The following is a 14,398-nucleotide window of genomic DNA, read 5'->3' as shown; positions in this document are numbered from 1 at the left end:
AGGAATGGAGACACTGGTTGGAGGGGGCAGAACAGCCGTTCTTAGTTTGGACAGACCTTAAGAACCTGGAGTATATCAGAAAGGCTAAACGCCTCAACTCTCGGCAGGCCAGGTGGACTCAATTTTTCAGTAGGTTCAACTTCACTCTCTCTTTCCGCCCCGGATCTCAGAATCAGAAGCCTGATGCCTTGTCTCGCCTTTTCGAACCAGAACCCTTTTCTGTAGAGCCCAAGACCATCCTTCCATTAAACCGTATGGTCGGAGCTTTTTCCTGGCAACTAGAGTTGGACGTTGAACAGGCTAACACATTAAACCCAGTACCTAGCAAGTGTCCAAACCACCCTTTGTTCCTGTGTCTCTCCACTCCAAGGTCATCCACTGGGCCCACACGTCGGTGATCTCGTGCCACCCTGGAGTTAAAAGGACTATGTACAGGATTAAGCAGCGTTTCTGGTGGCCAGCCATGAAGAAGCATGTGCAGGAGTACGTAGCGGCTTGTCCGGTGTGTGCCTGCAATAAAACCTCGTCCCAGGTCAAGATGGGTTTGCTCCAACCACTGCCGATTCCTCAACGTCCCTGGTCACATATATCTATGGACTTTGTGACAGGTCTCCCCTTGTCCAGAGGCAAAACTACGGTTCTGACAGTAGTGGACTGGTTATCCAAGATGGTTCATTTCATTCCGCTAACCAAGATCCCCTCTGCCAAGAGTACCGCAGAGGTCATGATGAACCAGATATTCAGGATCCACGGATTCCCAAATTACATTGTTTCCGACAGGGGTCCACAATTCATTTCAGCCTTCTGGAAGGAGTTTTGCAGACTCATAGGCGCTACTGTCAGCTTGTCTTCAGGTTACCACCCTCAATCAAATGGACAGTCGGAGCGCCTGAATCAGGAACTGGAGACTACACTACGCTGTCTCGTTTTCCAGAACCAGACCAACTGGAGCGACCACCTCACTTGGGTGGAGTTTGCCCACAATACTCTTCCCACGGCGGCCACAGGTCTCTCGCCTTTCCATTGTGCCAATGGTTATCAACCGCCGCTGTTCTCAACCGACGAAGGGGAAGTTAGGGGAAGGGGAAGTTACGGTACCATCAGCTCACGCCTTGATTAGACGCTGTTGCCGAGTTTGGGCTGGAGCTCGCCAATCTCTGCTTCGAAGTTCGACTCGGATGAAGGCTGTAGCAGACGTCCACCGCAGGGCTGCTCCCATCTACAAACCGGGTCAAAAGGTGTGGCTTTCTACCAAGGACCTACCACTTCAGGTGGCTTCAATCCGGTGTCTGTGAGCCTAAGACTTCCCAGACCCATGGTCTGGGTACATCCTACATTCCACGTCAGCAAGATAAAGCCAGTTCATGAGAGTACGCTTATTCCCGCCTCCAAGCCCCCTCCACCACCCCAGTTCTTCGAAGGTGGCCTAACGTACAAGGTCCGCAAGTTGCTGGAGGTCCGCAATAGGGGTCGAGGAAAACAATTCTTGGTGTATTGGGTGGGTTATGATCTCGAGGCAAGATGCTGGGTCCCTGCGAGGTTTATTGTGGATAAAACCCTGATTCAGGATTTTTATGATCGGCCTGGGCCTTCAGGAGTCGGCCCTAGAGGGGGGGTTACTGTTGTGCACCGTCAAAAGTGCTAGTCAATCATGTTTTATGTTTATTTTGTATTGTTTTTCACTTCCTGTTTTGTTTTTGTCAAGTCTCATTTCAGGTCCCTTGACTCCCTTTCTTCATGTGTTCTCCCGCCCTCATCAGTATCAGCCCCGCCCCTGATTGTGTTCACCTGTGTCTTGTTGAGTGTTTAAATTCCCCAGTCTCCCAGCGTTCAGTGTCAGTTCGTCTTGTCCTATCCCCATGACAGAGCTATGCTCTTCAGCTCGTTTTGATTCAAAGCCTATGTTGGCTTCTGAAACTTATTATAAGTTTGGTTCCTCACGTTGTGAGTGATTTTCTGTTTTGCCTTGCTCAAACCTTTTTTGTCATCTCTTAAGAGTGATCTTCTTTTGTTACCTTTTTTGTGCAAATAAAGTATCTTAATTGTACTTTACCTTTGGCTCCCGGGTCGTGCATTTGAGTCCTTATCCTTGTGTAACCAAGTTCATAACACTCACCACTGATTCAATTTCTGGGGAAACATCTAGATTGTATTTATTTCAACAAAAGGAACATGAAATAAAACATGGACAACTTCATTTTGAAGGCTCAGTGTTTCTCTGAAAGAAGGACATTTGTGGTACTTTTATATACCCAAAATCCAATTATTTGTCCCCATTGTAGGCTTTTGTCTCATGCGTGAGTGCTGTGACTGATTTTAGAGTTAGTTTGAAGTTAAGGGCTGATAAGAAGACGGATGACTGATACCAAAGTCTGAGGCACGGAGAATAACAATGACTCATTTGCTGCATAAAAACATGAGTCTCCTGCATTAGTATAACAGTCATTTGTGCTTTCGTTGTTTTTACTGAAACTCTACTTAGGAATTCTGTCATCAGAAAATGTTGTTTTTAAATATGAACGTTTTTTTTCCTGTGCCATTGTATATTTTTTCACACACTCTCTTGTGTCCCTCTTTCACTTTTTGAAGCTGTCAGCAGACGATGACTCCATTGAGGGCATGGTCCCCAAACTGTCACTGTTAATCAATCCTTAATGACGGGAGGCAAACTCAAACAAACTACTATTACGACTGACATGAAAAGTGCCAGTCAGACTTTGACAGGTTTGACTAGTTTGACATGTCTGACAGTCAGGGCTGGCCAGTGATTGACCACAGAGAGACACCGGGGGGGAAAAAGAATCGGAGAACTCCACTCTAGTTCCTTTTTGGAAATGGCAGAAAATAAACAATGTGGGCAGAATAAAAGCTAAAGGAGCTCTGTGTTTTATTTAATAAGAAAGTTAAACCAAGAGAAAGTCACTTTCTGACCTCTTAGAAAACATTTATGCTTAAGTACATAATATTAGAGTATCATTTGAGAATAACCATTCAGCAGGGGTTAATATCACATTTTTGAGGGAGGTCGGAAAGTGTTTGGTTTCTGACTTAGTGCCCCTTAAAGGGTCCACACAACCAAAGACATGTTTGAATAGCTTGCATGTATCTTTTCACCGTTCACTTATTACATTATACTTTATTCGCATTTCAACTTCCTGCATGATAGCCTGAAAAGTTCAAAGCCTTCTTCAGAGCTCCAACCCATCTCTAGTGGGCATCCACCTTTGATCTCTTAATATACTGTATGTGGAATTTCTCATGAGCTGGCTTAATATCTTTATATGTTAAATCAATTCAGTTTTGACTGAAACTGTCCGAGAATGTACCTTACAATCTTACCACTGGGAGCTTGTGGCTAATGGTCTTCTTCACCAATAAGATAAGTATTCATTAATTCTCATTCTAATCATCAGTGTTTATCATAATTGACATAAGGGTATCATTGTTTTGTTCACTTACAGCATCCAAAAGCAAAATGTTCTATCTTCCAAGGAAAAAAGTACCGTGCAATTTGACATAATGAAGAAATAATATTCCAAAACTAACAATATCCAAACGCCACTACACGTGCACCTGCTTTGAGTATATTTTCACTCGTATTCCAGACTCGTAGCTTCTCATCTGTTTTAGTAAGCTAACTTCGTCCCATCATGTTGCCTTGGACGCACGGCGGCGCTAGATCACTTCGCGTATCGATCCTGTCCCCTGCATCAACTTGCACGATTCAGACCCATACTCGTAACTCATTCAGATCCCCCCTCCTTCTCCCTCCTTCTCCCTCTCTCTCTTCTCCTCTATGCTTTAGCTGCATGTCACTCAGTCAGTCAGTTAGTGGCTCCCGGTCCGCTGCGCCTGCGTCCGCCTCCACAGCTCTCCAAAGCCGAGACGCGCCACCGCCGCCGTTAATGCGGGCATGACATACTGGCAGAATAGTGGGCTTCCGTCAGCCTGCTTTTAAGCAGATTACACAAGGAGAGGAAGAGAGATAAGAAGTAGAAGAGAGTGAAGTGACACATTTCTAACCCTTGCCGTGCGTCGAGAAGAGTAGATGAGTCAATGGCAGGGGCACAGCCTGGAGTCCACGCGCTGCAGCTCAAGCCAGTGTCCGTGCCCGAGAGCCTAAGAAGGGGCACCAAATTTATGAAATGGGATGATGTAAGTAATGTCGACACACCGGCAGTTCATTTTTTTTCTCCACTAGATGTTTACTGCACGCTTTATTTGCATGCATGTGCCACTGGGATGTATTACACAATCTATAGGATACTCATGCAACAGCTTTGCATGTCTAACAACGCAACGTATGTGGCTTGCAGGTTATAAAGACATTTAGCAGATATGCTGAGTGACACGCGCTTTGTTTACATTTCCCAATTTGTGTGTGTACGTGCGTGTGAGTGGGCGCGCGTATGACAGTGATGCTGTGTGAGAATGTGTGCCCTGCTCATTAAATGAAATATTGCTCGCCTCTCCCCCTTCGTAGGAAACGTTTTTATCAATTAACTACAATTCATTAGTGCGCGGATCGCAGCGTACCCAAGAGTTGAATTACGGTCGTGTTTTGTTTGTTGCTGTCATTTGTCCGGACTGCTGTCTGTTTAGCTGTAGTGAAATGACCTTGATTAAAATTGATTGCACGCTTCTGTTGAGTGGCTGGAGAAAAAACAAGAGTAGCCTTCTAACTGCCTGTTTTAGCGCAATGCACCTTCCACAAACAACAATAATAATCCCCTGTAGAGAACTACCCTATAGCCACTGCAATTACATGTTATGTATGTTATTTCCCACCTTGTATGCTGTCACTATAATAGCTTTCTGTATTGTGAAAGACACTTTCTGTTATGTGTTTCGCGCAGCCCATCTAATTTGAATAGCTGCACGCATTCCTCTGGTTTCTCCAAACCGAACTGCATCTTTACTGTGTGAGCATTTGAATATGATTACAGTCATGATTACTTTCATTCTATGAAACAGGTTGCTTTTTTCCATCTCAGTCAGTTAACTATACAGGTATTGTCTTGTGTAAAAGTAGTAATAAAATAATAATTGAGCCGCATTAAAAATCAAATGTAGATAAGCATTGGCATTCAGTTGGTTGGTGATAAACTGTGCACTTGTGGGACATTTTGAAATATGACTTTATGAGATAATCCTAACAGTGACATAATCATATTCACTGATCTCAGGTGATTCGAGCACAGCACAGATGGCCTTAGTTAGTGTTATAAGAGTGTGAATGTGTCCAGTACAGAAAGGACATTATGCACTGTTTCGAACGTAATGCTCTGTCAATCATCAATCTTGCACACAGATAAGATAACTGGACTTTTTCCTTAACGTGTAAATTACTAATGAGCACTCACCCGTTCAGTTCTTGTGAGAGAGCAGTGTGTGTGAGGTGCGAGTCGGTTTCTCCTAACAGCCGTGTTTGTGTTGTCGCTTGTATGTGGGCCTATCTCCAGAACCAAATGCCCACCAGGCCTTTCCTGTGAAAACACACACCCTGGAACACAGACGTATGCACAGATAGTCTCCCTGGTCCATTTCCCATGCTCTCCTTCCTTCCTCTTTCCTCTACGTATCATTCCATGGAAAGAATCACAGAAGAGTACGGAGGTAGCCCAAGAGAGATAAAGTTATAATACATTGTCAGGGAAAAAGGATTGAATAAAATAATTTTCTTATCCTGGCGTTGAATGTCGGGCTCCCACTCTCTACAGAAAATTGTACAAGCTATTCCAACATTTTAATGTAGATAAGCAGAAGGGATTTGTTTACAGTCTCGCTGCTGAACATTCTGTGGAGGCAGATAGTGTGTTAAGTTTTGTTTACAGTGTAGGGATGGCATACTGTACAGTATCAAACAACAGAAGCTGCACACTTAAGCACACCAACTGCCTGGTCGATGACTGTTGAAAAAGAATAGTAGAGCAATCAGACAACCACAAAGTTTGTGCGATACTCAAAGTCCCAGACCTCTCCAAGCCTCCCTCACACAGGGATGTGCATGTGTATGTGTGCACATACACACCTCGTATTTCTGTTGCTGCCACTTGCAGACAGCTGGTTGCTGCTGGGGAAATGCCTTCTGGTGGTTTAAAAACACTGCCAGGGTTGTCATTCAAATGGCACATCCAGCAGCAATAGTTGTCAAGGGGCTGTTTTTATATAAAGTATAAAATAGACAGGCACCCAATAGGGTTCAACAACCTGGAGAAAAAAACTAATTGAGATAATTTGACTGATATTGCGATTATGATTTGAGATATTAGAGGGAATGATTTTTGAATCGTCATTCAAAACTTATTTAAAAAATATTTTGAAATGCAGCTCCCCAGTACTTACATTTGAATAATGCTTCATACTTAGCCTACAGTATTTTTGCATTACCCAAATATTGGCTTAAAGGTGGGGTAGGTAAGTTTGAGAAACTGGCTCGAGATACACTTGTTGTTATATTCCATGGAATGCTCTTAACATCCCGATAGCAATGAATATCTTAAATGCTTTGACAAAAAATCCATACAGAAATTTCATCTGTGAAAGCCGTAGTACTGTAAAAAACACGACCAATCATTTTTGCCGGCCCCGGCTAAAATAACTGGATGGCCTACCTGCCTGTCAGCCTTCCATCTGTGCACACACTTATCTCGTGCCCTCATTGGTCATGTGCGCATTTGTGTGTGTTGGAGGAGGGGCTCTGTGAGGAAGTGGCAGATTTTTTCAAATTCTAGCTGGTTTCTCCAAAATGACCTACCCCACCTTTAATTGTGAATTACGTTTAGTTAACATTTGTTTCACTAGTTCACATTTTGATAAAATTGAGATTGATTTTACAGTCCCTGCATCTTAAAGACAACTGAGAGAGACTGCGCATATGATGCTGGCTTCATGTAAACAGAGATTGTAAGTAAGATCAGTTTCAGGCAATTTTTGGTCTGGTGCGTATTGAATAAGATGTTATTGGGCTCCACATGGGAGAATGATTCCCTTTTAAAGTATAGAATATAACATTAGCATTCAAAACAGAAATGTGCTCCTCTCTAACACACCCCCTCAGGTGATAGCTAATGGTACAAAGCCTTCACTTAATACATATTCAGCGTCTCCTGCCTAGGATCGGTTCCCTCAGGGTGTTTGCACTTTCGCAACTCAGCCACTAATCTCATCTTAATTCAGCAAAAAGCAGAGCCTTTGCCGCCGAATGTCTTCCCATTAATGACAAATCCTCTGAATAGTCGAATGACAATAAAAAGCGCGAGCAGCACCACTCTGGAGGTAGTGATCTAAGCAAATCACTTCCCGGCTGTAATCCACAATGCTATAAGTACATGTGTTTTTCGTAACTGCGCAGACCCATGAGAAGATCTTTGCTAAGAGTCCTTAATGGCTTAATGTGTTTGTGGTGGTGGCCATGGAGAGCCAGGACAATTAAGAAAGAAGCTGGTGAAAATGACTTGTCTCACATCATTAGGCAGATTCCCGGTTCTCTCGTTACTTCTGTTCCTTCTCTTCGACAGCACGGACAATCCATCAGTCGCCACATCCACCCCACTGAGAGAATTCTTCACTTAATGGAAATCATTTGCCAACTGACTGTAACATTAGTAATCCAACTCATTGTTTTGTAAAGTGTTCTCTTGGAAAGAGATGTCTACATGGTGGATGGGAAAAATCTTTGTTGAAGGAATTGGATTACGGATTGTATCTCGAGTGGAGATCAGAGATATGGGGCTGCAGTTAGAATGAGATGCTATATCAAAGAAGTGCGAACATGCAGCTTTTTTCCTGCCCTCCGGCCGTAAGTCCTGTGTGCGAGTATGCTGCATGCGCTCGGCGGTATGAGCTGCATCTTTTGTCGTTCAATCAAGCCTGCAAAGATTGTGCAATCATGTGAACGGAGCCTAAACGATTCCTCTTGAGTCGCTAATAGATTTCACAGGAATGATGGGTTGCCATAGCAAACGTCACTGTCACAAAAGTCTCTGATGCGGCAGCTCACTATTTTCAGCCTTGAACAAGTCCCCTGTTTACTATTCCCTTTTTTTCTCTCTTTTTCAATTTCTTCCAAGGGTTCATAAAGGGCTGGCTTTCAGTTTGGGCCCATCATGGAGCAGGTGTGCCGGGTTCCATTAACTGTGATTGTCTCATTCAGACTGTATGAAATGATTTTAGAGAACTACTAGTTGGCAACACCTCAACACAGACTCCTCTGCTGTCTGCTAGCTCAACCCTTTCATGATATTCAACACTGCGAGTCACATAGGGTCGCACTGAAATATGACAAGCATGTAACAGATGCAGATCATTAGCCATGTCTCCCAACGCTGTGTTAGGGACATCATTAGAAGCCTCATGAAGACACTTTGAAGATTTTCTTGCTCTGTGCAGCAAATGCCGTTTCCATCTCTGTGATCTAGCTGCCATGGCTGATTGAGGAGGACAATATGCTTCTGTTGTGCTGAACAACAGCCAGTGTGAACACAGTTAAAAAAAAAGCTAAGGCTCTTTCTTTTTATAGAAGCATCCAATAATATCTGGTGTTGCCATGTATGCCTCAGGGTCAAATTGTGTGTTTATGTGTGTGTGTGAGACTTGAAGCTGTCTGCATGTGGCAACTGTGGGAAAGCATTTGTCTGTTACGAGAAGGGAGACATTGAAAAATCTGCTGTCAAATGAACCTGCAGTTCACAAATATGGGCATATCAAAAAACACACACACACACACACACACACACACACACACACACACACACACACACACACACATGCAAAAACACAGACTCTGACAGGCATAAGCAGACACACACATTGACTCCAGATGTCTTTTTCTTTGTTTTCTTCCAGGATTCCACCACCGTGACCCCCGTGACTCTCACAGTCGACCCCAAAGGTTACTTCTTGTATTGGACCGACCAGAACAACGTGAGTCATGCATTGCATACAAAACTTTTCTTTTTGCCCCACATAGCTTTAAAACTTTCCCTGTAAAGCTCACCTGAAACTCTTTTTGCTCTCCTGGCCTTTTAAGTCTTAGAAAGCATTCAGATGAAAGATAACAAGTCAAAACTGGGTACACAAATGTAAAGCTTAAGCCAAAAAAAACACCACACCACAGTATGTCTCTAAATCCAGACTAATTTAGAGTTATAATCAAGGCAATAACTGTTTTCTTCCTTCTCATTTGTTTATGTTGTATGCCAAATAAGCCCAATTCTTTGAAGCACCTGATATAAGGTATTCATCCCCTTGTGCCATTTCAGTGATCTCATTGAAATGAATGAGGAACCTTTTGATTTTTCATAGTGCCATTGTTCGTCTGGAAAGGAAGTAAAGCCCAGAATTAATTCAGCTATAAAAAGCATGGTGTCTATCTACGTAATGATTGGCAAGGGGAAATCCCCAAAATACCAGTTTTTTAGTTGACAGAAGTGAAAGTAGAAGGAAAAAAAACCCGGCCTACTCTTCTCATTTGTTTGGCATGAATCTAAGCAGGTGTCAGCAGGAGATAGAGTCAATTGAGGGTGCATCTGCAGGCATAACCAGAATAATACAAAAAAAGAAAACATTTAGTTTATCAAAGTAACACAACATTGTCTTGCCTCTCAATGTGGATCAGCTGAGTTGATTCATGTAGTGTTTAAGTGTTGCTATGGAATGTCACAGTGCTTCATGCTTGACGAGCTGGGGAAGAACTTTCTTCATTTCTTCACAGGCAGTTACTTTTAACTGTCCAACTCTATCATGTATAGCCAATGCAAACATTGTCATAATACACCTAGGATTGGAAAAGCTCTGAGAAGTTTGATGTATTTAAGTTCAGAGACAAATGCAACTCTACCTGTCATTGGTAGTCATATTTGAATACGTGCTTGCTGACACTGACCCATCTTTTATTCATATTGTTGTAAGCCCACCAGGGAGGGAGGTTAAGCCAGTTAAAGAGCAGAGGTGGAAAAAAGGACAGAAATCTGAACTGCTGCACCTGCGGTGCTAAACTTGACACCTGTGAGAATATTCCATAGTGCATTGTTTGTTTCCTCCTCCCCATTTATGGTAAATACTTTTATAATATCAAGGGACTGGGTTGTGATACCACACACTATCAGCCGTGGTAACCTTGCCAAACATACAACTATAGTTTAACCTTGACAGTGTGTACATAACTCTAATCTAGTTTGGTCATATTTTAGCTTGTGCTTCAAAAGTCTGCCTGTCTAGAACCTCAATTCTTTAAAATCCACCCCCCCTCTAAACAGCTTGACATAAATGTGTCCCTGTTCTATTTGTGTGTATTACTGTATCAGCAAAGGCAGTTAGAGGTAGACTAATTAATAGCTGCCATTGATTTTATGTTTAGCAAGATAAGGAGTATATCACTGCAGCCATGGCAGAGCACAGACAGGAGTGCTGACCAAGACTTTACCCCTGCACACACACACACACACACACACACACACACACACACACACACACACACACACACACACACACACACACACACACACACACACACACACACACACACACACACACACACACACACACACACACACACACACACACACACACACACACACACACACACACACACACACACACACACACACACACACACACACACACACACACACACACACACACACACCTCATATATGATTATACTGCTCGCAGAGAGAGGATCCAATCATTTTGGTAACCTACTGTAAATGAACTCACTGTATGTGGAAAAAGAGGGGATGTCTATATACTAAACAATCAATGATGAAAGCCTTCCCTGTCTGGGAAGAAAGAGACATACGGACAGAGTTTTGACCGATGAGGCTTTCCTGTGTGTGTTTACATGTGTTGGTGTCTGTTCTGGCTCCCAGCTGTGTAATAACTCAAATTGATACCAAGCACCGCAAAGACAAAACTGTATTAGGGCATAGAAACAGGCACCCACGATATTCCTCAGTGCCATAGTCGACACAAAACTGTCTCGATGTGTTTACGAAGATGTCTTTTGGCTCACCTTTATTCCAAATGGTACTGCACATCTGCTCAGCAGACCAATTTAAACAGGCTGCGACGCTGTGTCCAGTTGTTATGTGTGTGTTTGTTGGAGACTCATCCTGATGGCCTGCAGAGTAAAAGCATTCCTCAGATTCTTCAGAAGCACAGCAGAACTGTGCTCAGTGTGCCTACTGCGCTCACTTTCAAACACACATTGTCAATGATGGGAACAATTTTCTCTATTTACTGTATTTTCAGTGTTACTATTTGCTCAAGGTCTGGACTCATCGTTAGGAAGTTTATGTTATTTAACAAACATATGATCATGCTTTCAAAAATACTGAGCCTATGAATTGTTTGTGTGAGCCTGGGGGGCTTGAGTCTTATGATTTGCACTCCAGTCAGTCATGAGTATGAATATATTTGACTTGACAAAATGGAAATGGAATTGCGGCTCATCCTTGACTTTAATACCAATGACGTTTTAACTTAATACCCTCCCCTTAATATCCTCCCCAAGCCCAAAGATTAAAAATGATGGTAAAAAGAGGACATTAAACCAACTTTTCATTTTCTGAATAAAGGTAGAGTCACATTAATGGGAGCAGGACGGAGAGCTGCAGACAGACAGAAATGTTATATCAGACTATCACATTCAAATATAGAGACCATGCTGTGGCTAACAGCGACATTCAAAACAGACAGACAACTGTGTTTGTAATTTAAGGCTCCACATAACAGTAGGCTGATGCTAACTGTGACTCAAGCTAACATTAGTTAAGAGCTACGCTGCTAGTATGAATAAGAATTGGCAATGTCTCTAAAGTTAGCCGCCTGTCGTTGTCGGGTGGTAAACAGTAAAACAAGTTTGACGTTGCAATTTTCTCAAGGACATTAGATTTATAATAGAGAATTACTGGTGACTTACAAATCAGTGGCTATGTATACAGTATGTTGGCGTATTTGCCTGAGACAGAAAAAGGGGAAGGGTCAGAGAAGGACATGCTAATCCCCGAGTTTGTCTCTTTCGTCCAGTCATGTGTTCTGCTGTCAACTCCTGATCCAGCGGTGGATTTCAGCCATGTTTTAAGGTCATATAGACAAAATGTAGTGTTGACGGCAGTGAAGACTCAACATCAAATCTGTTTAGACCTGATGTTCTTTGCCTTTTCCTCCTGGCCAGACTTTTACTTGATGACTCAAGACTCGAGAATTTCTTGAGTTTCATCTCGATGCCTTTGTTGCAGTCACAGTAAGTCAGACTGACAGTACGGCTTCAACTTCAAACTAGTATTTCTATGCGGAAGACTTCTCAGAACTGAGATAAGATACTTTTATTGATTCATTATTGATACTGTCAGTGCAGCCTGCGAGACGGTATGAGACACCCTGGATTCTGATATTAATTTGATTTTGCACTTCCCTCCCTCCACTTGTGGACGCTTGCCAGAACAGGAACTTGAACAATAATGCTCTTGTTGAATAGTTAATATCGTCTGATACAGTACAAAGGGTATTGCAGAATCTCTTCCTTCCCTCCGCTGTAACAGGTGCAAACTGTGTGATATCCCATGTGAGGTGCGCTTCATTTCTGCACACCAGTGTTTTTTTAAACAGGGCTTTGCTATGTAAACTCCTGCAGTCATTACTCTGCCTTGTTTGTATGTGTTTGGTTCAGAGTCCATTTGGCCGTCTTTTTATGTTTCTCCATGCTTTTGCTTTCTGTCTCACACACACACACACACACACACACACACACACACACACACACACACACACACACACACAGAGAAATAATACAAATAATTTGACAACAGCAGCATCGCGAGGAGAGCGCTGACAGTCAGAATATCTTCAATAATAATGACAGTGACCATGACAACATCAGTAACAGCAGAAACATGTGTAAACTCAGAGTAAATGAATACCATGCTGCGATCGCTTGTCAAAACATTCCCATCCATCATTAGAAATACATTAACCACAGTGGCATAAATATTGGAGGAAAGTTACTTCATTTTATGCATTAGAACTGTGACTCAGCAAAAGTTCGGTACAATTAAATAGTTTAAACATTTCCTTTAGCAATAAACAACAACCCTGAGGAAAGGTACTTTCCCGTATTCAATAAAAACACAGGCACATTAGAACAAGGAACTACACTAACATACTTTGAAGAGTCTTTCAATAACAATACCTCACGGTGTTACGCAAGAGATTTGCATCAGTAACTTTGAAATGTGCGAGTATGCTTTTGTTAAACTGTCTGTGAGAGATTTTTACGGCCTCTATTTTGAAAGAATCATTGTTTGTTCTACTCGCAAAGAATTTTCTCAGAATTTAGACAGAAATAGGCCAGAAAATCGTCAGCAGCATTCCTCTGAGTTACTTGACACAATCCAGCGCTTGATCAGTTTTAATTGAACTCTGGTGCATTTCAAGCCCTGATGGTCAATTGTATTCTGGTGCTGAACAAAAGAACCGGCACAAGACCACTTGAGAAGGTGTTTCGTGGAATATTTTCAAGAAAACTGACTTGAACCTCTTAAGAAGTCCAATGTTTGCCTTACGAATCCTGTCTGAATGTTCCGTTCAATGTAAGTTAATGTTTTTCTTAGCTTGTTGATTCCATGTTTACAGTTTCCATCCTCAATTTTAGACCAATACAAAAGGCTTATGCCAGTCTGTTTCCGGTCCTGTTGCACACGCGCATCAACAAATAAATTTAATATGGGGTAATTTCATTTGTGCACTCTGAAACGTGTATTGCAAATGATGATTATAAAGAGAACATAATTACATAATGCTATAATATGATAATAATGATAATATTCTGAAAGCCCTCCAAGCCAAAAGAGAGTGGCTCAATGAGATTGATATATCATCCTCTTTGTAGATGAAAAGTCACAAGATGCCACGTGACCACTCAGGGAGTGACCTTTGACATGGGTCAACTATCTCATGACTGAGCATAGATCATCCAAACTCTATAAAGGCGACCAATCAGTTTGAGTAGTTGCGCTCTGCTGTAGAGACCTCCTGCTCTGAAAGCTGTGTGCCTCTTCTGCAAAAGATGATTAAAGACTCAGAAGATCACTTCTAGTTGACTAGTTGTCTGCAGAATACCACAGACTGAACCAGATTAAAAAAAGACAAAGCAAATGCATACATTTCAGTCTGATTTGAACTAGAATAATAGACTGTAGCTTGTGACAGCGCCCTAAGTCACCCTTTTTTCATCCACAATGTATAAATACTTTGCATACACCAGTTACAGCGCCATGGTAACCAGAGATCAGTCAAAGGTATTTCGACCCATCTAATTTGATTGTTTCAAGTATTTGAAGTAACATGCCTCATTAATACACCCATTCACCCACACACAATCCCATGTGCATGCACC

At 42.3% G+C, this 14,398-nt stretch overlaps 1 protein-coding gene across 5 annotated transcripts in view; it reads left to right on the top strand.

Moving 5' to 3' along the window:
* Nucleotides 1–3,802: 3,802 nt before the first annotated feature.
* LOC117554181 (1-phosphatidylinositol 4,5-bisphosphate phosphodiesterase beta-1) overlaps nt 3,803–14,398 on the top strand; it is a 136,662-nt gene continuing 126,066 nt past the window's right edge. For 4 of the 5 annotated variants that reach the window (XR_004570237.1, XR_004570236.1, XM_034228472.1 and 1 more), the window contains exons 1-2: nt 4,057–4,155; nt 8,848–8,925. Coding sequence is in view for 3 of the 5 variants with exons in the window: in XM_034228472.1 (XP_034084363.1) it covers nt 4,057–4,155; nt 8,848–8,925 (177 nt within the window). In the remaining 2 variants the exon portion in view is untranslated. Of the gene's footprint in view, nt 4,156–8,847; nt 8,926–14,398 lie in introns of all 5 variants that reach the window. The other variant, XM_034228471.1, reaches the window with a different exon arrangement.

This window comes from Gymnodraco acuticeps, unplaced genomic scaffold, assembly GCF_902827175.1.
Source record: "Gymnodraco acuticeps unplaced genomic scaffold, fGymAcu1.1, whole genome shotgun sequence".
Lineage (NCBI taxonomy): Eukaryota > Metazoa > Chordata > Actinopteri > Perciformes > Bathydraconidae > Gymnodraco > Gymnodraco acuticeps.
Note: the sequence above shows the minus strand (reverse complement) of the source record. Positions and strands in the feature narration are given on the sequence as shown.